Here is a 26,956-nt window from a genome sequence, read left to right on the forward strand (position 1 = left end):
GAGAAACGAATAGTGCACTGACATCCTCTTAAGAAGTCCTGTTATACACGATTCAGATTCCCTATATCTTACATGGCTTATACGATTATGATATTAATTTATATTTGTGAGCATAATATGTTATGAAAGCATAATGGCTTAACTATATATATTGGTGAAATTTCAGTTCTACGAAGTATGAATTATGCATTAATTATAATATAATTGGCCTTTTTAAAAGTAGGTATAGACGTTGTGCCAAATAATTTAAAAATCTTTGTTGGATTGAATACTAATACAATTGTTTGATTCAATGAATATAAAATAATTAGTCATAATAAAATGGGTTAAAATTAAATTTTATTTTGACCATAATAATATTATGTTGTCATTTTTATTTGCCAATATATTTTTTTGCATTTCCGGATAATAACATAAATGATACCATGTTTGGATTTTAGGTTCTCCAGTAATTATTTTCTTTTTCATATTCAAATTAATAGGACGTGATACCCGTATGCGTTGTCTCCGTCTTACAAATGTATGTAGTATGTACGAAATAGCAAAAACTGTTTTGCGCAGGATAGAACCACTACCTCGGTATTTATAGTAGAATTACCAAAATTCAACAACGCATAAGGAACAACTTTATCTGTGTCGTAGCGTTTATATTTTTTTATAGCTACCAATAATTTTAATAAATAAATGAAATAAACAAAAAAAATCCTAATGTTCTGAATTTGATAACTTTAATTTTATTTATGTTATCCAAATAATAAAAACACCACGACGCAGATGATGTTGTTCCCTATGCGTCGTGGAATTTTGGCAATTATATTATAAATACTGAGGGAGTTGTTCTATACTTCTATCCCACGCAAAAAAGTTTTTTGCTATGTTGTATATTTGTAAGACGGTGACAACGCATGCGGGTATCACGTCCTCTTAATAATAATTATGTTCTTTTGTGCGTGCGAGTGATGTGAAGATTAAGCACAGCTAATGTTATTATCTAAAAAATTGATAATAGGTCAAATCACTATAATATCAAAACTAACAGCACTCTATTGAAATTAGTGAACGACGGAGACAACAAATGCACGGGTATCATCCTCTTAAAGTATTATTAAGAACACTAAAAGCAATACCAATAATACCGTAATGTATATGACTGTTGACTATATATATTAGATCTGAAAAATGAATGGTGCACTCTATATAATATTATGTACAGGTACAATAATATGACTGCAATAGGTACGACATTTTCGTACGGCATGTCAGCCATTCACACTAGGTCGATCGGTAACGGATATAACATGACGACGAGTATACGTTTGGACGTTGTTGTTGTTGTTGTTTGTTTCATCAACAAAGTTATACGATTTCGATTTTTTATTAACATTGCCGTTTAAAAATGATAGTACCTATAGTATACAATCATAAAATATGATATATTAACTCACGTAAATGGAATACAATACATACAACACATCTATCGATACAGTTGTGTAACTGAGTGAACACTAGGAAGAAAAAAATACATTATTCACCAAAATTAATAACCCGAGACTCTTTCCCCGCCAGAAAATATACCCATATTAACCAGGTTTAAATATAATTTTTATTCTATGTACCTAGGTGGCTATAGGTATACCTAATTATTCGTTTTTACACAAGTATTAAAAATCGTTTTATGATTTAGAAACAAATTATATGCAATATTTTATAAATATTGAAGAATGAATTATAATTAATGACTAATTTAATGACCTAATTATCAAACAACACTTAAAATATAAATGAAAGAATATTTTATAAAAAAAAAAGTATATTATATGCATATGAATAAATAAAAACATTGCCTGCTTATAAATGGCGGCCGACTTCAACATTGGACAATACGCGGTAAAGCGACTATACGGCAAGTATACGCCTTACCCTCGTATTCTCTAGTTAATGACACTCTCTAAAATTAATTAGAATGGCACTGTTAACTTTGAGGTACGATGGTATGTGCTTGTTAATTCTTAGTTCGTTCCTATCTAGTTGAAATGATTCAAAGATTACATATACCTTGGCACTATTCAGTTTAATAAAACTTCATTGACATATAGTTGACATAGTACGTATATCCCGGCGCTGCTCCTATAAATGGTATGAACTAAGAATGATTAAAATTATTATAAACTCAGGTTTTCAGGTCGGAAACTCTTTTATTATATTGAAACAAACATAAATAATTCACTTATTTTAAAAATACTTGATCAATACTACGATCGACGTTTCACACGCACGATCGTCGTACCTATGTCCTCGCCGAATCACTCAGCGATAACGGGACAGCCCGTGCCTGTGCGTACGGCGTTGTTATAAAGTAAAATATTATTGCTGCCTCAGCACATCTTGCTTCATTGTCCTGACCTATATTAATATCTAAATTGCTAAACTAATTTCTACCTATAATATGTATACATTAAATAATATTACAGTAACGACTGTCTACAATATACGACAGTATCTATGATTGTGACATTTATCTATTGGTTATCTTATAAGATGACAAATATACTTATCTAGACAAATTTTATTCAAATCAATATTCATTTTTTTTTACTAACATTTTTCTATCAGAACATTTTCCAATTAGTACACAATATTAACTATTAACTATTAGATACTTTATATTCACGTAGGTAAATAAGTAAATTTGTTATTTAAAAATAATAACAATTAGTTTTATCTATCATATTATCTAGATAAAAGTTAGATTATCATTATCTAATATTTTTTATATTTATTTTTTTGGTTTGGAATTGTGGGCAGGGAGAGAAACATGGATTCCCATTGCTGGCCTTCCCTGACCAGTGATCACACTGTTTATTTTACAATCATATACCTATACATTGAAAACAATATTATAAAAAATAGTTGACGCTTACATTGAATGGGGGCCTCTAACCAACCTGACAGTTGGCTTTCGGCCTACAATTTATAACTTAACTAAATTTCACCAATTTGTTTTAATCTGTTTCCATCCTTTGTCGTTCTCTCTCCTAAGACTCTTTCATGACCATGATTGACTCCGCGATCTCAGTGAACTGCTTTGTCATCCTTGGGCACTCTCCCGGATCCTCTTCCTTTGTCCGATGTCCGTTGGCAGATTCTCGTGCGGTGGTTCACATAGTAGATGCTGGACGTCCGCCGGCCGGGGCAGCTTGCCGAGCGGCTCTTTCATTATCCTAAAATTGACACTCAAAATTCGTGTGCTCCGTGGTGTCTACAGTTGCAGGGTAGTGCACACATAATGGATTTTTCGCCCTTGCCTTAGACCAAAGATATTTTTGAAAACATCCGTGGTTGGTAAGAGCCTGCGCCATGTGGAAGCTCACTGACTTTTTACCTGATACCCCCATCTCTCGATATCTGGAATCAGTACCTTTGTCCAACTCCCCTTGATCGTCCGGTCCTAAACAGCCTGCCACTGACGGATTGTATTCCTCCGTTGTTCAGGGTTTGAGTACACGGCCCCAGTCTTCTTAAGCCCGGCGATTGATTTGCGTTTATGACAAAGAAATATGCATAGGGCATATACTGGCCAGGACCAACGCTCCCATATCCGATACTGTCCTGTAGCACCTAGTGACCCTAAGAGCGGCACACCTCTGGGACTGTGTGATGAGGGACTCCGTCTTCCATGTCCCGACGATGCTTTCTGCTCACACCTGAGCGTCATACAGCAGCCTGATATGGATAACACTCATCAGCGGTTGTGTTTTGAATTTTGAAGGGCCTCCTATGTTGGGCATCAGCCTGCCAAGAGCGACCACTGCTTTTTTAGTCCCGGCTGCTGCCACACCTGCGTGAACCACGAATGACAGTCTGGTATCCAGTTGAATGCCCAGATATCTAATTCCACGTTTCACCTATATCTGGCATCCGTTGATGTGTAGTTGTGTATGGCGAAGTTTGTATTTGCCTGTGAGGATAACACACTCCGATTTTTTCGGGACAAATGTCGAACCATTGTTGGTTATCCAACAACGTTGTCCTTCAGAATAGGATTGACTAGTTGTTCTAGTAATTCAACGTTGTGGGTAACCACCACTACCGCCATGTCGACGGCAAATGCCACCAGTTTTACGCTGCTGGAGACATCTTCATCTAATCTAGATAAATGTAAAATAATTATCTTTATCTATATATAGATTAATGTATATACAATTATCTGTACCTTATCTAGATGACATTTATTATATATTATATATATAATAAATTATATTATTTTTGTTATATATTCTCAACACTGTTAACAACGCGTAAAATGTCACCTGCACGACGGTATAATATACGTCTATTATCCAATCGTCCCACTTTTATTTGAAGCTACACATAACATAGCGTCCGTCCATCATCGTGATATAATATGATGATAATAATAATATATGCACACGTTTCTCTCGGTGGTTATGACTGGAATGCTGGATATGGATTTATAATATTATAGCTTCATATCGATCCACGCACGCAGTGTATATGCATCTCGTGTTGGGTGTGTGAATATTCATCGGACTACAAACTTTGTTATACAAAGGTCAGATCAAACCTAAATTACACACGCTTTGTTATAAGTGGTGAGGATACAATTTTACAACTGGTCGCGGTCACTAGTCACAAAATCCCGGTGATATGACTGGTACGGGACTTATATCACAGGAGACGTTGTCGTCTATGACCCACGGACAGATTTTTGAGGTGTATTAATGTATTATAATAAATCAATAATTATAATATCATTTAGACGGTTTACGCTCGTACGAAAAACCTATATTAAGCTCCAGTATAATATTATGTCGTAATTCTTTTGAGTTAAGTCTATGAACTCGTTAAACATATTTTATCGAAACAGTAAATTGTTGACAAGCTAAACAGTATTATGTTTGTCACGGTTTTTCGAGCAATGTGCCTTTCTTGAATGCTAATACCGATATAAGAACAATAATTCCAACATTTTCAACATTTTTTTTACACAATATTTTGAATCACAATTAAGTTTTATCCAAAATATTCGTATAATGTATGAATATGCACTAAACATTAACAAAATTATCAAAAAATAATAAAAAAAAACGCAAAATAGAAGTTTATTTTAAGTTTTTGATCCTTTGATGTATATAAAATGGATTTTATACTTGAAAAGCAGTTTCTTGGGAATAGCCAAAAATAACGCATTTTGCATTCAGATCCAGTCCCTATTAATGAGGCTTGGACTAGGACACTAAGGTAGTCGCCATGCCACTATGGTATGTTATGTTACAGTAATACAGTTTGTTGATTTCGCAAAAACAGGTAATGAAAAAAACCATGTGTGTACATAAAAATGAACACACAATAAATAATGTCATTCAATAATTTTATGTCAATTTACAATAATAATTATAATGAATTTGAAACTCAGAATGATACTAGGTCTAATTCTTATGAGAAATTGAACAATAGATATCCATTGAATATTATATTATTCTAATTATTTATTATCAATGATATAATACATACGTAGCATACTAGCGTACCTAATTTTGATGAGTTACATAATTCATATAATGCAAAATTTAAAACTGACATAAAAATGATCCAAAAATATTGAATTTATTATATTTTTAGTATTTAAATAATATAATAGTATATTATATTTAATATTTATATCATGTAAAATGAAATATAAAAACTTTTGAGTCAACACCGACTTATCGTAGAACATTAATATTTACGTTTACGTATATATACATTTACGGTTAAATTAATAGCATACAATTAATCTAAATATTTTGAAAATGTCATTGTGTATATAATTATTTAAAATATGATAGTATACGTAAACGTTTTAATTTTTAAGTCACCACAAATAATATTTTTGAGTTACAAAAAAAAAAAAAATTGAAAAATCATTATTCTTTGCTTAAACATTTAATTTATCTAAACTTTAACTACAAATGTCTATGAAAAAAAATGGTATTTATGTTGGTATTTTAAATATTTATAAATTGCTAAAAGAACACATTTTTATGTATCTTGTATTTACCAATGAGTATATAAAATTATAATTTAAATAAACGATGTAATGTTTCCTTCGTTCCGATTGCTCTACCCTGACCCGCCGGACCCACTCCACAGGGAGTGACCTCCACACAATACGTGAAAATTATCTTCTTACAGTAGGGAGTAGCAGTGTTCTAAACATACTCTACCCCATCCCAAGTGAAAATACATTGACAGAGACCGATAAAGGTCATTTTAATGAACTGATACAAAAAAAAGGTGGAAACTCGTTTGCGTCCATATTAATATATATTTTAAATTTACGAAAAACTCGTTTGCGCACAAAATAGTGAACAATGCAAACCAGCTGGTAAGTAGGTACAGTTTTGGGTGTACAGGGCAGTGGCACGGTGAAGATAATTTTTTGAGTCCTGTGCCTCAACATAAATGGGTGGGTGGTGATGTGTACTGATGTAAGGCCATAAGCATAATATGGGATTGACTTGTCATAATAGAGAATTAAATGTTAACAAATAACAAACCGTTGGGAAGATAGGGGACTTGTAAATTGTACAGTTTATATTTATAAAAGTAGTGTTGGTGGTGGTGGTGGTAGTAAAAATTAAAATGCATTAGGCCTCACACACAAAAAATGTTCTACACGCTACTGGCACAGGCTGTCTTAAGCTGCCCGTACACAATCAATATTATTGATATCAATCAAACACCCGTCAATTGCTTAAGGACATAGTTAGTTCAGGCGATTGAAAAAAAAAATAAAGTGTTATTAAAAGAATATTCTAAAAATGATTCTGAAATTGGAAGGTGGCTATTAAACACTTTTTTGGTTTACCTTATTTAAACTCTAATGAAGTCCGAACGCATTTACTGAAATAATTTTAGCTCCTTGTAATATAAGTATGGATTTTCCAGACTATACTAATAGTATATTAAAAATCATATTGATTCTTATGCTGATTTTAGGTCAGAATTATGGGCCATTATCACTATAGTGAACCAGACAATAGCCCAAGAACAACGAACGGAGCTGAAAACTTTCACATGCACTTCAATAGTAAATTGTATACCTCCTATCCTCACATTCACCAAATTATTCAAATACTAATAGAAGTTCAAGTCAATACTGATTTAAAAATAAAGAAAGGAAATACCCGCGCGTAGAATAGAAATATTAAAAAAACAAAATTATATGAAAATAATATATTCTGATTACAAATCCAAAAAATATATCTTTTAAAATTTTTTATGTAAACGCGTACCAATAAATATTAAATATGTATTAACAAATAAATAAATTAATGTTTTGATATGAGAAATTATTGTAATTGTAATTTGTGCAATTTGTAAAATTTAATGACTTTTGGATAAATGATTGTACCTAATTGTAATTTGTGTAATTTGTAATTTGACAAAATTGTGAACAATGGCTTTCTAAGGAAGCTATACTAAAATAAATAGTTCAAACAATATTTTCAAATCCGCTATGTAGTCATATAACATATAAGTTATAAGTCAAATAACATCAGAATTTATGATGAGCGACAGAAAGTCTTAAGCCTTATAAGGTGAAGGAAAGTGTTGTTTGAGTAGAGTATAATAATTTTTAACGAGTTGTAAATAGGTAAATGTGCGCAATATGAGTACTAGCCAAAAAAAAATATTTTTTGAGTATTTACGATTAATACTTTTTAAGTACCTACAGTAAAATAGCTAAAAAAATTGATGAAAAATCGATTTTTTATCTGTGAATTTCTTATTTTGTCAAAATGTATTCTTCAGATGGTCATAAGAATATTTGTGATATGACGATCAACTTTTTTTAACTCTTATAAAATTAATGTTTATTATTTTTTTTTGAAAATTTCACAAACGTATTTTTTGAAAAAAGACACATTTCAATATTATTATGATTTAGGTGGTCGTCGTTTTAGTGTTTGTTTATTTGATTTTTTTTTAACACAACATTTGTGATTTTCTTCGATTTCTTGTAATATTTTGATAACCGCACAATTTACCCCTACAAGGAACTGCTCTGATAATGTGGGAACATTTTTGTAAACATTTTTCAAAAAAACCATGTTTCTAAAATCAGATGATGGTAGTATAATTTTATGAATACATTACATATTATAACCTACCTACCTGATATTAACACAACTGGCGTCTTCTGGACTGGATGGTCGGTCGTATTGAGCAGTTGAAGTAGAAGGAATATTGTAGTCAACATTATTAGCCGTGAGTGAAGTGGTTGGTTGCCGTTTTTTAGAGTTATTAAATTGAATTGTTTTTTTATTTTGACATTGAGAACAATTGTTTTTGTCAGACGATGACATCATGGCCAATACTAAATATAAGTACTCTAAATTATCGATTATATTATTTTTCTTTTGTCAACACGTAATAAATAATAATATTACTTATACGATTAAAAATAATATGTTTCCAAGAAACCAATAATCTGCAGTGATAATTATTAGGTTGTTATTAAAAATACTTAGATGTTATTTAATATAAATAATATGATGCAACTATAGTGACTTTAAATCAAAAATAATTTTTGTTTTCATTGATTACTTATAGGTAGGTATTTATTTGAATGTTGAGTATTTTTTGTAAGCTGATGCTATTGTTTCGATAAAAAAATAGTGATTGCAAAATATATGGTAGCCGAGACAAAATTAGAATATCAAGGATTTGATACAGAAGAGTTTCTAATTGATACATCAAAGTCGAAAACAGAAAAAAAATTATTATTATTATAATCATTAAACTTATGATGGTTTACGACGAACATTATAATAATAACAATAATAATAATATAATAAAATAATTGTATTATTAACCATCGTTTAATTATATAAACAATAAATATTATACTGAGTTTAATACTTTAATCCTCAATACTTTTGCAATTTTGATCGTGTTCGGAGGATCCTGTAAGTATACGAAAAATCGGTAGTAAATACGGTACCTAGGTAAATATCGGTAGGCATAGGTACTAAATTATAAATGTAAATTGTTATATGTTATGTATAATACGGTGTTGGTGAGTTGCGGCCCGATCCAGTGTCGGTCAGGCTCGAAAAGGCCCAGTCCGCGATTTGGAAAAAAAGGGCCGCCAAAAAAGATAGCTTCGCTCGCAATCCAATTTTCATGTAGGTACATAGACATTTTTTTTTTCAATACAATTACCATCTTGCATATTTATCATACAACCATATATAGGTACAAATAACTAAATACGTAGGTATTTAACTAAAATTCAGTCATTCAATATACCAATTGCTTTTAGTTTTTACTCTATTTTCAATATAGAGTTTATATTGAGCATATTCTCAAATGCTAAGACATTTTCTGCAGGTCCTTAGTAAATTGACGACAAGAGACCCACCGGACTGTTGTTATTATCAGACGGGGGAAATCCCTCCTATCCGGGCATCCAACCCCCAAATTACGCCACTGGGGCGTAGCCCCTATATGGCTACATTACCTGCTGTGAGATCAAGTATTAAAAAAAAAAAACACCGATTGCAATTGTGTCAAATTGTGAACAAGTTCACAATATTTTGGAAAAGTATTGTTACTTATCCAAAATATAATAATTCAGTTATGATCAGTGATAATGCGAATACCAAGTCATACGTATACACCCGTATAAGGCAATATATTAAGTATATTATAGTAGATACTATTCGTCTCCCAAAAATTTGTTTTTTTTTTAATTTTTTATTATTATTTATGTAAAAATGGCAAAATTTATGGTAAAATTAATTTTTTTAGATTATTGGTTGGGCAAAAACTTAAAACTTAATGATTTAACGAAATCAAACTGCTCTATTTCTTTTTGTACTAGTTTTGTCATCTGTTGTCTTATAAATGCTTCTTTTTCACACAATTTCTCCGTTTTTATTCCATTGCTTCTACATTTGATAAACGTTTCTGATTGAATTTCTATTAACACATCAATAAAATTATAGATGTTAAGATGACTAGAGTAGAACGATGAATTTAGGTGTGAATGAAAACTTTCACAGCCGTTAGTGGTACGGTTACAGCTAGCAGAACTGTGCTCAAACATTTGGGGGAAACATGGTGTCCGGGGATATATAGTTTTCGAAAATATAGTCAGTAAATTGTACAACCCAATCATCTTTAGCGGGCAGTATTGCTAAAAAGTCATCCGTGAAACAATCAATGACGTTGTCAGAATCCAAAAATGGCAAACCAAAAAAAAATTTTAAATAATAACTTTCATCTGTATTTGTGTCTTACATTTTTATGAGTCCTAAACTTTGAATTTTCCTTCACCAACTTTGCCCTAAGTGAAATCGACATCCTCTTATTCTGCTAAAGCACTGTGGATAGCTTGTTCAAAATATATAATAACTTCAGTAGGAGAGCACGTTATGGCCATGTTAATGGTCATGGAATGGCGAATTACATGTTGAAATGCACACTTGTACGTGGTATTACACTTTTCGGGTAGTAAAAAAAACACTAAAGTGGTAAATATACATAATTTTTTAGGCCATGTATGGTAAAAGTGTTTAGGGCAGCTTTTGAAAGTTCCATCTACGTACAATTTATTTACATGGTACAGCATTTTTATGTCTTGTGTAGTAGAAAAACCAGTTATAAAAATTTCTCTGTCGTTAATAAACAAAAATGGCTCACCTATGTTAATATTGATATTTATAGACTCCGAAGCAGCAGTTATTCTTTAATGCATTTTGGCAGGGAAGGTGTACAAATGAACGAGCACGATGAACATTGTGTCGAATTAATGATAAATCATTCGTTGTCAAAGTCGATACATCGCCTTTCTTCAGTTCTGTACGAATAAGTTTTGAAGGTTTGCAAGAAATGTCTTCTATGACTTTTCTTTTCAGAAAATTACTTAATATTTGCCTGTTTAGGACTTTTTCGTCCTTTTTTACTTTTAACTATTTTATTTTAAGGATATAATTTTAGAAAGCACTTACAACTCTTGACACTGCAGCAAGGCCACCACTGTACATCGTTTTTTAGTGTTTTGTGGAAACGAAATTTGTAGCCTTCGTAGAGAATAATTGGCTTCGATTTTTTACTATTTACAAACTCCATAACGCACTTATAATATATACTTTATAACATACTCAAACAGAATTTGTAGTCTTCGTAGATATAGGTACTGAGTGGTGAACAGACTAACACTGTAATATTTTTCGTTTGAACTATCGACGCTATGATATCTACTTTAGATAAGATACTGCCAATACTGCTGGCACAAAATAAATAAATTTCCCGGGCTGGAATTAACTTAGTGATAAAGTATGACCAGGCCGCAATTCACCGATCTCCAGCACGTTAATGACATGTCGGGCCGCAACTCATCTATAGCCATATAATATATAAGAATCATCGTATGATCCAAATAGTGGGCTTAAATGAACACACTATTTTTTTTCTCAATTTTTTTTATTAAAGAGACAAACAAATTATTGCAAAATATGAAATGTACATTATTAAAAAATATCCGTAGGCAATATTATCCGACAATTTTCGTACCGCCAAAGAGGGAAGGACATGCCGGTGCGAAAAACGTCGCATACATATTTTGTTTACATTATTCAGCGTTGTCCTTGTCTCAGATACAGCAGATAACAATATAATTAAATTAATTTGGTTATTAATTTGTTTAGTATAAATTTACCCCGAAACAATAATAATAACGTCTCTTAAAAAGTATGCGTAAAAACAATAATTTTGTTAACCCTTTAAGCAAAAATTATAGGTAAGAGGGTGTTTACACAATACTTATCATCCATCAATTAACAATTTTTTACAATATTTTCTAAATCTTAAAACTTTCAACAATATTCAAAAGTGTAACAAAACGATTTTTCAATATTTTTTTTCAGTAGTACAAATTTTGAATCTAAAAATAACAGTGCGTTTAGGACGAGTTTAATTGGTTGTTTTCCAATAAAAATGCATCGTTACAAAATTTGTGCGGTTTTCGAGTGATTGAGTCAAGCGTTTTTTTTTTGTTCTTTAAGAAAAAAGGTCATGTTAAGTATTTACGCTTCGTTTTTTAAAAATATTATGTTCTCTCCAAAAACTGATAGTTATTGAATGCTCTTAAAGCGAAAGCGACGTCATTTTGGTAACTCTAATCTACCTAACACATTTAATCTTGAACTAAAAACTTAACAGATTATAACAAATTTAACTAAAAACTATGTCAAAATTCATTCATTATTTATAAATAAAATTTATCTAAAGCGCTTGATGTTATTTCTTTCTTTTCATTTTGGTGTTATCGCTTGTTCAATGTTAAATCCCATATTTTAAATATATATATAAATAAATATATATATATTTATATTTATATTTATAGGACTAGATAAAAGCAGTACAAGGTCAAGCCAAAACGAAATGAATAGTGTCTACAAAGTAGATTATTTAATTATAAATCATTAATATAAGTTTAATTATTTTTTTTTATTATTATTAATAAACATTTTTACAAATAAATTCGTTTGTTATGTACATTATTTTACTTTCTCTTGAAAAAGTGTTTGTCCGTAGACAAAAAACAAAATACAAACAAAACAAAAACGGGCGAAAATAAAATAAAAATTCAATCACAGATACGACGTATATAGAAATATCACAGATCATTTTATTTTAAACTGCGTATTTATTATTATTATATATATGTATATGTAAGTAATTATCTTTCTTGTTAAAGGACTGTCAAATAAAGCCTGGTTTTCTGAATTGTTTTTATGTGTTTTGATAATTATTTTTGATTGTATTATAATATTATTTTACAGTCTATTAGACAAAACTGTTTTACCGGTCAAACTGTATAGTGTTACAATATTGAAAAGCGTGTCGAGCTTAAATACTAAATAAGTTGTTTTTATCGTTTAGGTTACCAAAATGACGTTCAGTATAATGTATACAATAAGTTAAGTGTGAATATACTTTAGCGAGTATAACTTAAGCTCTTCAGTGTCATTTTCACAGACCTACCTAAAACAACACCACAGGCTTTTGTAAGTGCATGTGCAATGGAAATATTCAAACATGCGTAAAAAAATCACATCTGGCACGGTAGGGATCGAAAAGTTGAATAATCATTTTTTTGATTGTGTTTTCAATTTATTAAACGCTTAGAGACATATCAATATTATTCACGTTGGATGAAAAGAAAAAATACCCACTGACACGTTTCTCCATTTACACGGAGAAATGTAATAATTCGATCCCTAGTAGTCACGGAGAAAAACATCGTTATTTTTCATCCAATAACAGTGCACGTGTAATTCATTTATGGCATTTCTTACAGAACAAATGTAGTAATTTAAATTCTCAGTGCTTTGTTTCGGTTCTCTTTTATTTGTTCATTATTTTCATAAGAAAAAAAGAGAGAAAGTGAGCTGTTTTCCTAAACAGCGTGGTGTGTAGCCGGCTGAAGCAGTTCTAACAGCCGAGTTAATTTTATGCTAGCATCTGAAATGTAAAAAAAATAATAAAACATTACTAACAATGAAAGTGATATAAACAATAAATATTAATTATTTCTTAGTTATGTATTTTTAATTATAATTTTCATCGTTATCATATTAATTTTCAAAACAGTTTTAAAATTAAAACTAATAGTTATTTTCTAGTTAATTCCATATCAAAAATAATATATTTTTAAAACAGTAGAACTATATTATTTATAAAGTGTATGACTTATTTGTAAGTATAAAAATTACTTTAAACTATCCAGGTCGAAACTTTCCTTTTTGTGATCGTTTCCAACTTTGTTCCCTTGATGATTTCCAATTGAATTCCCAACTTGATTCTTTTTTATTTTTTGTTTTACATCACCTGTATGCACATACAAATGTATAGATAAGACAAGATTACAAATATTTATCATAGTCCTATTATAATACTACCATATTCTTATATATTTTAATTAATTATTTGTACACGAATAATTCTCTAACTAAATTCAGGGTTTTATCAAAACAGCATAACTTTTTTTCGTTTATATAATTCCATAAAATGATTATATCTACGTTTTATAGAAATATATTATAACTATTTGGCTTGGTTTGCAAGAAGAGTCAATTTGAAAAAAGATCATTGTTAGGAAATTAAAATAGCCCAATTTGAAAAAAAATTCTAACAGCTATGTGTTTTCCGTTAAAGTTTTGGAATTTTGATGAATACATTTGTTTAAATTTTTAATTTAATGAATTATTCTTATTTCTTGAAACTTGTAAATGTATTAATCTTATTTTCATATTTGCCTTTTTGATAGACAATAAATATTATTATTACCATACCTAGGTACCTAACATTGGCAAAATACTAAAATATAAAATAATACTTTTTTAATCATTAAAATATATTATAGTCATATGCATTATCGATTGATTTCGAAATGACAAATGTCACAGCTATAGTGGCCAATGTCGATATAGACCTATAATATTGCTAAACTGATGCTCATCTATCTCTTAAAGTAAAAATGGACAATGTACCTATGTATTAATTTGGTCATTTTGTATCAGAGACATTGTCCATTTTAGCACAAGTAACATTAATTAATATTAATGACATTATCCAAATGATCTCAAATTTTTCCAAAGGTGACATTGGCTCTAATCATTCATCAAGCCACAGAACTATACATTTTAATTTTTATATATATATTTGACATACATACCTACTATATTTATTATTTTATAATAATGTTCCAAAATAAAAAATAATTTAGTTGCCCTTTATGTCTTTTATGTTAAATACAATATTAAAAACAAGTAATTTGAACTGTACTTGCACTGATAAATTATTTTATTTATTTATCAACAAATTATTGAGGTAATAAATTAAGGAACATACTTAGTATTTTTTTAAATTATGTTAAAGTACCTGGAATTGTGAACTCCATCCCGTCACCAATTGTCATCTCCACTGGTTCCTTAGTATCTTTAAATGGCGCTATAACATCTACAATTGTATCATCAGCAGGCAAGTCAATATCTCTGTCACGACCTATGAGTGATGAATTCACAAACGTAGAGAATTTATAAGTATTAACTTTGTATTGATATCTACTGCTACAGTACTATAGTACGTGTAATGTGTAATATAATCTTATTCACAGTGTAAACATTGTGCATAAGTTCGTATTGGTTAAGAGTATGTACATTTGGCAAACATATTTTATCAATATGTTATGCGTTTACTCGCTAATTATGAAATATAAGTTACGCATGTTATTATAATTATTATTAAGATGGATTTAGAACTGTCGTGTTTTATTTATTAATATCTATCAATTATTAATTAACTATTAATTAGATGAATAATATTAAATACTGTTTTTAGAGTAAGAATGGGATGTGTATAGTGTATACTATATAAAATACATGCACGCATATACATATTGCACACACATTTATATAAGTATCAAATACGTTGTTTATTCTGTTGAGTTCCGATAAAAGAAATTTAAATAATTATGACTTTGTCATTCAATGGGAAATATAAATTTATTCTTGGTCCAAACTAAGATTAAAGCACTTCTCACCTGACGCCTGGACCGATATCTGATTGGTGAGTTTCGCTCGGAGTGCTTTGAGGAAGTCCATTATACGCGTTTTCACCCATTTATTGAATCGGCTAATACGTTCAAATGCTTCTGTAATCTTGTTTGTGTCGCTGTCAGCCGTAGGCACTGATAAATTCGACGAGCCAAAATTACTCAGCAACAACGCCAAGAAAAGATTAAGTACCTGAAACAAATCATTTATTTGAACAATAGACGTTTATATTTTGAGATATTGTTGTCAATATTACAGATCCACTTTATAATACTATACCTAGTAGGTATATAATATATATTAGTTCTTTTATTATGGTTATAGTATCACTATTATCAGATACTTAATTATATATTTATGCCATTTATGAGTTGTGGCCATGGGTACTATATGAATATAATTTCAATAATATTTCACTGAACATGATACCAAAAATTAAATATGGATATTTTATAAAGAAAATTGATTAGATTTTTATACAAATTCAATAAGATTGTAACTACTAACTTGTACATAATATGAATTTGCTATGATAAAAAATGTTCATGTAAGAGACATTAATTTTATTAATGAATGATAATGGACTATAGTTATATGTTGTAGGTTCTAGAGTAATGTTGCCACCCCTAACTTGCTAAAAAATTGACACCTACTCCAATGGTATTTCACCGCCTTACTAAATTCTTGGGCTGAGTAGTACATAATATATCATATTTATGTATAAATGGTACTTATACATACCACAAGGTTACCGATGACAACGGTAGCCAAGAAGAATGGTATACACGTTGGTTCTCCAACGTGTAAACAGTCCCACATTGATTCGATCCATTCGCCACATAATACGCGAAATACTATCATAAACGAGTGCAAAAAATCGGTGAAGTTCCACCGGGGAAGCTCATGGTCTTTGAACAAGTACATTTTTTCTGTAAAAAAATATAATTGCATTTGTGTTTTTTCATTTGTGTGTTTGAAAATATTATACGGTACCTGTGTAGTTTTTTCCAAATAATTGCATACCCATAACGGCGAATATAAATATGATTATGCATAATACAAACGTTAGGTTACCCAAAGCACCGATGGTTCGACCCATTATGGATATTAAGAGATTCAATGTTGGCCAAGATTTTGCCAACTTAAATACTCGAAGCTATAGTTGAACATTTCAAAAAATTTGTTTAATGTAACTATATTTTTTCACAATACGGTATCCATAAGAAACCAACAAATACTTACCAAACGAAATGAACGTAATACGGATAGTCCTTGGTAACCCGCGGAGAGCAGTTCTACTACGGAAAGAATTACGATGATGAAGTCAAAGATGTTCCAGCCCATTTGGAAGTAATATTTAGGACTCATCGCCATCAGTTTCAGAGCGGCTTCGACGCCGAATGTCGCACTGAAAAACTGTAGTCGAATTAGGAATTAGTTGGAAACTCAATATTAAATTTGGTAAGCTTAATTTATTATCACTTTCGAGTTTCAACCATTTTATGTTAATTTTGCTTTATAGCCATTTTATGATTTATATCATAATGTCATACTTACAACATTGGCCTTGTTGAGAACGAAATCCAATTTGGGATCCATTTCATGATGATCGAGTGCCATGAATAACGTGTTGACTACAATACACAACGTGATGTAGAGTTCGACAAACGGATCGAAAACTATGAACGCGAGTCCTTGCTGAAACTTGAGCCACGGCCATCCACAGTCCCACACACAGAACGTGTCAATGAACTTCAATAACCATACTTGGAACTTTTCCCGAAAAGTAGGTTCCTCGTCTTCTTCCTCTTCATCCTCACCATCTACCGCATCTTCATCTGTTGGAAACACGTACACCGTGGACACTGTACCCCAGACACCCACGAGAGTACCCCCCGTTATTACTATTAATATAACATACATTTACTATCTCAGCACTTTTTTGTTTTAATTGCTTATAAAATATTATTCCATCATAATTCAAAGTATAAAAATTTATTTTACCATTTTCATATTAATCATAATATTAATATATATCTTATTCAAGAGTCTGTAAAAAAAAATAATTTATTAAATCCACACTCAGTCTTTTAAAAATATAAAAACCACAAAATTCAACTTATAATATTTGAAAACGTCCTAGAACAGCCTGATTATGTATTCTTTGAACTTTATTGTATGCAGAAATAATTTTTATTTTAGAATATTAAATATTAAATAATTAGTAAAAGTGATATAAATTCAAAACATTCAACATAATTTTTATAATGTTGTAATTGTAATAAAAATACATCTGTGTTACGCTCATAGACATAGACTAGGTTTCTTCTGCTGAGCTAGGCAGCATTTAATGTTCAGTACTATTAAAATTGTTAGTTTTAAAAACTGTAATAGAAGGTGTGGGAGAAAGATAGTAATTCTCAAACTTATTTTCTGAGGGGTGAATTTACTAGATCAAAGGTTTTTTTTCATCAGTAACTTTTTTTCATTGCATAAGGCCAATGGTTCGGTGTAATAATTTGAAGTGAAACAATTTGTACTACTTAAATCACCTAATTAAATTTTAGAACATATAGTACCTATTAATTGTTATTATAATATATAAATATTTTCTTTACTATCGACCGGCGTAGTGGTGATTTTAGAAAATGGAAGAGGCAGCACATGTAGCTTCTGATTTTACCGTAATCATACCTATGGTTATGCTTAAAAAATACTTGGAAATATATAGAACACCCATTGTCAGAATAAAACATAATCCGGTTAATGTAGTCTTTTTCTTTAAGGTAGGTATATCAAAACTTTTCTTAATCTCAAAAGGTTTTCTAAAAAAATGTGAGTATGAATGTTATTTTTTAAAATCATTTACATACAAGCGAATTATTGTAGTAACATTAAATATAATTTTGAAAGATAAATTTGCCATCCAGTGATAAATATTACAAACACACGTGTGAAATATAAAAAATAATAATGAATTAAGTCCGTTTGAAAACTTATTGATTCTACAAGATTATTATTGTATTTTAAAAAATATAAGCTAATAAAATGTTTATAAATTGACTTAAGTGCAGTATGAACAATATAAAATATAATAACTTCTAAGCGAATTTACATGTACTTAGAAAGTAAACATGTTTGGTTGCGTCATCGTATATAATAAAATATAATTATAGGTAAAATAATAAACGTATTTAGCATTTTACTATAGAATTATTAAATAAATTATAAAAGTCATAATTTTGTATACGATTGTCGCTTTGTACTTTGATTAGTTTAATGACACCAACTCATGTAATATTTTTGTATTCTTTTATAATATAAATAAAGCTATTTGGTGATAATAATCTAAGTAATTGGTTTTAAAATTAGGAAAGAAATAAATCAACGTAATTAATAGTGAAGTTGTAATGCAGTGCTAATGTCTTACTATATTAATATTGTTAGACATTTCTCAATTGTATATACTCTTATTAGTAAAAGTATCTTTAGAGAAATCATATATACTTTATGAAAGTTTTAAAATATAATTGTATAAGTTAAAAAAAAAAACAAAACTATTGATTCCTTTCATTTGTTGTAAATGCAAATTGTTTGATTAAACATTTGGGATACAACTATTGAAAATTAAAATTAAGTTTTTTATAATGTAATTATCTGTAAATATGTTTGTGCTCTGGTTTACGTTATTGGAATGTAGGGTAAATAAATTGACAAATTCACAAAAGCGTTCAATTTAGAATTTATGAATTATTTTTAAAACACTAACCTTTAATAGTAGTTAGCAATTCATAATGAGAATATGTTCGTCAATCACTCAATCAAATTCATTCAAAATATTGATGAAACTTAAATTGTATTAAATTACAATCGTGAATAGTTACATATTTATTAACAATTATAATATTATAAAAAAATCATAATATTTTACATTCATAATATTCAACATGTTTAATATATATTGGAGATTGTATAACCTACATTAAAATTCATAATGTATATTATAATATTTTGTATTGTATTACATATTATAAAAAGGTAAATGTGGATTTAATTATTAAACATTTAAAAATGTTCAATGAGTTACTGCTTCTTATTGATCCTAAATATTTTAGGAATAAAAATGTTGGCTAGCTCAATTCTGCTTTTAAAATTATTTATGGAAATATAATAATTTATTTATACGTTGCTTATATTGTTATTTATCCTAACTATATTATATTATATAATTATTTCTAACTACAATAAAAATATCTAAGTACTGTATAACAACAATTCAATTTGTCTAGTCATAACTATTATCATCTTATGCAATCTACATATAAAATGTGGTTGATAATATATTATAATACACAAAACAAGTGAAATAAAATATATTACGAAGCTTGATTAGTAGCTATAGTAGTAAGCTTGATATACCCAAATAAAGTTAAAATATACAAACTATAAGTACTACCAAGATGATATTCATATTTAAAAAAATATCAATCTACGTGATGTTATACTCCATGGTAGATTATACAAATCCAATGTAGTAAGACGATATATATTAATAAAAAAAGGCGATAGGTTGTTATTTTTTTTTTTATGATATAAACTAACAATAATTTAACGTTCACATAAATATTAATATGATCATAGACTCTTGGATCTTTATGTTTCATTTCAAGAAGGAGAAGAATTAAATGCCATATTATACTGTCATGCACGGACAAAAGTACTGATTAGCAATTATAGTTATATTAAGAGTAATAAATAATAAAAACACCTTTTGTCTAATAATAATAATAATAATAATATTGTACCACACACATGTTCGTGAAATTTTTTCTTTTGCGAGCACGATGAGTGTGCTGTACAGGGATGGGCTGTATTTCAAATACCTACGCGTATCTAATATATTTATCATTGATACATTTTAACTAACTTATCTAGTATCTTGTATGTGGATATATAAATAATTTTTCTTGGATGTCTTATATTTTATTGCGTCTAAATATTTGATTCAAACGAAAATAATTTTTTTCAGAATTATGCAAATAAACTAATTATTTATTTAAATAGTTTGTCTATGTTCTTCATTTTATTTCCCTAACTGATTACGAAATCATAGAATTAATCGCTAAACTTGTTTAAAAAAGTCGGAACTTTGAAGTGATCAGTACTAAGTAGCCATGTAACATAAAACATTATAACAAAAAAATAAACCATATTATTCTTGATCGCAGATATAATGGTTACGTGTACCGAATTACTTCACCATCTGGATTTCTAACAGGGATAATAATATTATTGTTACTTATAGACTGCAATATTCATATTAGTAAGTATTTAGTATGTACAACTAAAAACTATACTAAGATAAATAAATAACATGGAATTAATTTAGATTTTAGCAATTTTACTTTCTAAAATAGTAATTAAGAAATATATATGTATTTAAATTGTATCTAAATTTAAATATTGATTTAGGTATTTAATATGTTGTATCTAGATACTTTCATGCCCATCCCTGAAATAAGATGAACCAACAGAACGAAGTGTGCTGCGTCCGGCGAAGGACAACAAATCGTGTCGACAGAGATAATATAGTGTATGAGCACATATTTTAACATGCAAATCTATACAGGGTGATAGCAATTTATTGTTTATACAGCGTTTTTTTTTTTGTCTTGGGCCATGTATTACGTTATCACAAACACGACGCGTACGACATAAACATAAGACATAAGTAATTACATTATTATTATTATTATACACATTCAACAACGACAACAAAAACAACAAGAATATTGTAAACCATTTGGTTTGGCGCATACCTGCTTTTTCGCTACCCCTACTCTGACGTCCGGCTGCCTGTTCGATGATATCGTTCAACACCATCACGTCTGAAACAACGATCGATATTGTATAAATACCTATATATTATAACCACTGCAGATCATTATAATTATTATTGTATCACTATCACCTCCGTACAGGCGTTTGTCTAGGAATGAAAAAAGAGTGAGAGCTATACCTCTTTAGTCTTTGTAAAATGTAAGTTGTACCTATACATGTATAAGTATAAATTAAATATGCACAGTTTTAAAAAGTTATAAGCCGCAAATAAACATTTCAATTATTAAAATAAGTGATAGATATAGTTTGATACTAAATAGTTTCACATTTTAATGAATGAACTAATAAATGAGAAAATAATTTTTGAGACACTATTCAATAATAATGTAAGCTGCTTATCATCATCATTAGTATTATTACTTTGTGACATTTTAACTTCCTGTGCGTATAATGATATACAACATAACTTTTATGACACGATATGTTTACCTCTCATGTCGACAACCGTGTGCTTTTGCGAATCGTTGTACCCACACTCGTCGACTTGTTGTTTCGATTTAGACATGGAACTCGAATCGTAATCGTCCTGAAACCCAATGCATGGTCAGTTGTTACTTGCTGGTAGGTATTATAATAGCATTACGCACGTGTAAGCATGACCGTATCACTACTGTTACTACTATAATATGGGTGCCTTACATCTCGGTTGTATCTCTGATCTGATGGGTTGAAATAGTTTCTGGCCGACCGCGACCTGAGCTGCCTCTCCTTGGTCATGGGTGGTTTGAACAGATCCGCGTGCGACGTATACGTAATTCGGGACGTGTGTGACGTGTAACTGCTGTGCCTCGAACCGAAGTTCGCGTATGACACGGGCACGATGATGGCGCCATTTTCTTCGCTCATGGGCGTCACTGCGTTCGAGTCGTCGGCGTACGGCAAGTGTTCCTGAAAGTTTCAGGACTAAAGATTTTATGTTCGGGGGGAACGAGGGGGACTGATAGATTTTCCTACTTCCCCTTACATACAAATACAGGGCAATTACCACTAATTTGACTTTTATGACATTGACAGTAGTAGACAGTAATAATTATTTTTATTGCCTACGACCATCCGACCTAACCACCAGTATATTATAAATCTAAAAATAATGTTCAACGAAATAATTGAACAGCAATCGCCACAAAAAAATCTTAACATGTACAACTCTTAATCTGTGACCAATTTAATAATCAAATTAGAAAAATAAAACCATCATCATTGTAAATATATTTGTGACAAAATAATATACTATAATAATGTATAATGTAATATAAAAATAGTTTTTGGGGAGGCTTTAGTCCCAAAGCTCCCCCCTCCGTGGATGCGCCACTTCGACAGTCGTATTCTAGTCAGACAACGTAGATTTGAGACAGCGTGTCAGAGTTTCGGATTATCTTTCGCACTTACCTCCGCGTCAAGTAACGTGTTTAAGACCAACGGCTTGGTATCCGCTCCGGTGAACCTAGGTCTACCGTTTCGGTGAGACAGTTGGTGGCTACCACGTGATGCCCGTCGGATGTTGAACGGCGATCCCGGCAGGCTGAGACTGGCCTGGAATTAAAACAAAAATGTGATGAATAAGTTGGAAAAAATATTTGGCCGTATAACTGCAGTGCTGGGAAAAAAAAACTCTATTTGTTAACTAATGATCTAAGCTTATAAATATTATATATATTATTTACATATTTTATTAAATTTCAATAAATTATAATATATTGATTACATACATTATGAATAATAAACATTCATTGCGTTTATAAATACTATTATTTATGTTAAAATAAATACACCTAAAATAAATTAGACTAAGAAAAATACTTGTAATAGTATTGGTAATCAATTATCATACTCAATGATTAAAAAAAAAAAAATTCATCGTTGAGTTTTTCCAAACACTGCGTTTAAGACATAGCGACCCAGAGTCGTGCACAGGGACGTACTTTTCTTGTTTTGCCACTCTGCCTGTCCACACTCCCGGTGTCCGAGTGTTTGTCATGGCTCGTGATTGACACCGATCGCAGGCTCATTTTCTCTCGGTGATGATCGTTACCCATTCCCCGGTCTTGGCCACTGGTAAACATATTGTCGTAGCTTTGGCACGAAAAGTCCGAAGGCGATTTCGGATGTTGGGTGACGTGCCGCGCTCTCTCCGCACGCTCCGCCACTCTTTCCTCGTGAGCTTGCCTCCGGACTTCCCTGTCTTTAGCTGCTTGTTCCGCTTCCTGCATGCAACACAAAGCACGTTGATTATTACACATTTGGACGGCCAATTCGATAGCGAACAACTCACCCTGATCGCTTCTTCCTCGGCTGCCTCTTCTTCTTCCGCTTTTTTCTGCAACTCATCGTACGACATCGCTACGATAGCTAATATCAAATTGACAAGATAAAACGAACCGAGGAATATAATCACAATGAAGAAGAACATATGCCATGGTCCAGCGGCTCTTAACACCTAGATATGAACATTTTATAACTTTTTAGAAGATAAAATATTAGTACGTTATACGTATAATATAACAATACGTGGTAGGTTCTTGTAATTAAAAATATAATATGTAATATAAAATATTTATATACCTAAAATATATAATGGATACAATTAATATCCACATCAATTACAATACTCATGTATAAACAACAATAATAACATAATCTGCCAACGTCAAGTACCTGTTGGTATAATGCTTCCCAGTTGTCTTGAGTCATTAATCTAAATGCCGACAGTAAAGCCCATGCAAATGTATCAAAACTTGTATATCCATAATTAGGATTCATTCCAAAACCTTGGATACACATATAACCTTCATCGCATTGACTAAATACATAGTAAAAAAAACAAACGAATTATAACTACAATCTAAATTATGAATATATCTACCTAACATTTGTTATCTTATAAATAACTATGACTCACCCAGCGCCTGTACCGTTCCCACATAATGGATAATCTTCTGGTTCCTCTTTACCGGGCTGCCAATTTGCTGAAACACACGAATAACATTATAATTATTACATTATACTTAAATAACTAATGGCAAAATGTTTACATACATTTATTCGACATGAAGGCAACCCAATTTTCATTGGTTAAATTTCCAGCTGAACCGTCAGTGGGAAAATACTTTATACATTTTTGTGTTAACACGCCCATATAAATTTGTAATCCCAGTAATGCGAACACAGATAGTGAAAATATTGTTAATATAATGACATCCCTGAGATTTTTCACGGATTCTATCACAGCTCCAACGATAGTCTTTAATCCTAAAATATTAAATCATCAAAATCTTACATCTTTAATTCAATCATAGTATTTGTATATACAATATGAATATAAGGCCAAATATGCATGTTAGTATAATATAATTATATCGTTTTATATTTACCAGGCACAATGGCTACAGTTTTGAGCGCTCGCAGTACTCGAAATGTTCGAAGAACCGCTAAATTTCCAAGTTCTATACCCATAGTAACGTAACTGAAAATTACAATATTTAACTACACATGCTATAATTAAGTTATTATATTGTACTAGTTAATTTGGATACCGATAGTCCACAAAATATTTAAACCTACCTTCTAAAACAAAGGGCTATAAACTAAGTATGCTAGTTAAATAACAATAATGTATACTATATATGTATGTAAATATAATATATTAATATGTATAAACATATGTATTTTAATATGGCTATGTTTAATTTAAAACCCGATTCTAAATAGTATCGGCTATAGGTCTAAATTCCGAGTAAAACGATTACACTAAACTATAAACAAAATATATATATATTTTGAAATTCGATACAAAAACAATAATAATGTATCGACATATACGTCTATAGACATTAATAGCATAGGTACCTAGGTACACAAAATAAAACAAAAATTTAATTTCCCATTTTCAATGATAGAATTTTTTTTTTTCTGTTGTAAGTGAATAAACTAGAATTTGATTTTATCGTATACAGCACCCTGCCAACCATAACCCCCTCCCCATTTCATTACCAAAAACACAAATACATTATATCTTCAATTGTGGTTATATCGCCCTAATAACGGTATCTACAAATCTACTTCTACTACTCACGCTAATGCAATAACAATGAAGTCTAGCCAATTCCATGCATCTCTAAGATAGGTGAAGTGTTCTAATATGAAACCTCGGGCCATTACTTTCACAGCCGATTCGAATGTGTAGATGCCGGTAAATATTACTCTGGAAACGATTAGATTACAATATAAAACATAAATTATAAAAATCAATAATCATCCTATCGCTACATATACACATAATAACACTATCCTCAACAATTTACCAAGTTCGCTAGCGATCTAGTATGTATAAGCTAAGACTCACTAACGTATAATAATAATAATAATAATAATAATAATAATAATAATAATAATAATAATAATAATCATTAATTATATAAATTTCGGTAATTTCTAATAAAATATAATATAAACCTAAGGTTGAATAAGATTATAAATTGGAACATAATATATGTGTGAAACGTTAGATATTATAATAGGATTTAATAACAATAACAATAATAGTAATAATAACAATAATAATAATAATAATACCTAATAATAATAATGATAATAATAATAATGACAATAACAATAACAATAATAATAAAAAATTAAATTAAAACAAAAACAAAAATTAAACAAATAGACAGTAAGAATTCGATAAAAAAAGTTTTACTATTATTGATAGACTTACTCAGACGCTTCAATAGTTGGAGTTGGGGGCATTATCATGAACACACAGTTTGTAAGTATAGTAGTGATGATTGTTACAGAAAATATCGGGTGGACTAATATGTAAATAGCCACCCGGCGGATAGGGTTGAAGGGGTCGAGTGCCCAGAGGCCGTCGGTGGCGCTGAACCTGAAGATATCTTTTCCTTTGCTAATAACTACAAAAGTCTGCGAAAATAAAAACAAAACAAAAAAATGATGGACGTTCGTTTTTGACAACGGCATGACACCATGACGGTATTTAAAGTATGTATACATGACGTCATTATGACGTAGGAATTTTATTCACTTGGAGCGACCGCTCTGCCACGGCCGTCGCCACCGCTGACCGAGACCGAGAACGGCCTTCCGCGGCGGTGGAGACTTACAAGATGGCGTAAACCTGGCCCGTACTTACTTTTTGATTGTGATAGTAAGGGTCGATATCCTCGAGCGGTACGGACGCTAATTCCGGTGGAAACGTGCCGACCAAACGGACCGGCAACGGAGCTCCTTGTTCCAGAGTCGCGTCCGGCTGGGGACCTTCATCTTCGTCCTCGTCCTCATACCGAACCTGTTAACAGCAGAGTTGTACGACTGTCGAGCTTACACTGAACCACCGGCGAGTTTCACCGGTGAAACCCGACCAAACGGCGTTCGCATGACTATATAATAGCGCTATTGTTATAATA

The 26,956-nt window shown here is 30.6% G+C and overlaps 2 protein-coding genes across 5 annotated transcripts in view; both read right to left on the reverse strand.

Annotated features, from left to right (window-relative positions):
* Positions 1 to 7,414: 7,414 nt before the first annotated feature.
* On the reverse strand, positions 7,415 to 8,517 carry LOC100568530. Its single transcript, XM_003244679.4, has 2 exons — positions 8,182 to 8,517; positions 7,415 to 8,121 (listed from the first exon to the last, which is right to left on the reverse strand). Exons 1-2 carry the CDS (start codon positions 8,373 to 8,375, stop codon positions 7,944 to 7,946), a joined length of 372 nt encoding a protein of 123 aa, XP_003244727.1. The 5' UTR covers positions 8,376 to 8,517; the 3' UTR covers positions 7,415 to 7,943.
* Positions 8,518 to 12,045: 3,528 nt separating this feature from the next.
* LOC100158802 (sodium channel protein para) overlaps positions 12,046 to 26,956 on the reverse strand; it is a 65,962-nt gene continuing 51,051 nt past the window's right edge. Inside the window, exons 5-25 of one of the 4 annotated variants that reach the window (XM_016804578.2) lie at positions 26,683 to 26,838; positions 26,248 to 26,453; positions 25,606 to 25,734; positions 24,905 to 24,996; positions 24,570 to 24,782; positions 24,433 to 24,499; positions 24,189 to 24,333; positions 23,806 to 23,970; positions 23,456 to 23,737; positions 22,923 to 23,066; positions 22,173 to 22,421; positions 21,963 to 22,059; positions 21,452 to 21,520; positions 17,190 to 17,470; positions 16,875 to 17,048; positions 16,626 to 16,788; positions 16,374 to 16,561; positions 15,620 to 15,824; positions 14,959 to 15,081; positions 13,791 to 13,905; positions 12,046 to 13,539 (exon numbers count right to left, since the gene is read on the reverse strand). In XM_016804578.2, coding sequence (XP_016660067.1) covers positions 13,533 to 13,539; positions 13,791 to 13,905; positions 14,959 to 15,081; positions 15,620 to 15,824; positions 16,374 to 16,561; positions 16,626 to 16,788; positions 16,875 to 17,048; positions 17,190 to 17,470; positions 21,452 to 21,520; positions 21,963 to 22,059; positions 22,173 to 22,421; positions 22,923 to 23,066; positions 23,456 to 23,737; positions 23,806 to 23,970; positions 24,189 to 24,333; positions 24,433 to 24,499; positions 24,570 to 24,782; positions 24,905 to 24,996; positions 25,606 to 25,734; positions 26,248 to 26,453; positions 26,683 to 26,838 — 3,270 coding nt within the window. In that variant the 3' untranslated portion in view covers positions 12,046 to 13,532. Of the gene's footprint in view, positions 13,540 to 13,786; positions 13,906 to 14,958; positions 15,082 to 15,619; positions 15,825 to 16,373; positions 16,562 to 16,625; positions 16,789 to 16,874; positions 17,049 to 17,189; positions 17,498 to 21,451; positions 21,521 to 21,962; positions 22,060 to 22,172; positions 22,422 to 22,922; positions 23,067 to 23,455; positions 23,738 to 23,805; positions 23,971 to 24,188; positions 24,334 to 24,432; positions 24,500 to 24,569; positions 24,783 to 24,904; positions 24,997 to 25,605; positions 25,735 to 26,247; positions 26,454 to 26,682; positions 26,839 to 26,956 lie in introns of those variants that run through there. The other 3 variants (XM_016804577.2, XM_029490267.1, XM_029490266.1) reach the window with 3 other exon arrangements.

The sequence above is a fragment of the Acyrthosiphon pisum genome, chromosome A2 (genome assembly GCF_005508785.2).
Source record: "Acyrthosiphon pisum isolate AL4f chromosome A2, pea_aphid_22Mar2018_4r6ur, whole genome shotgun sequence".
NCBI lineage: Eukaryota > Metazoa > Arthropoda > Insecta > Hemiptera > Aphididae > Acyrthosiphon > Acyrthosiphon pisum.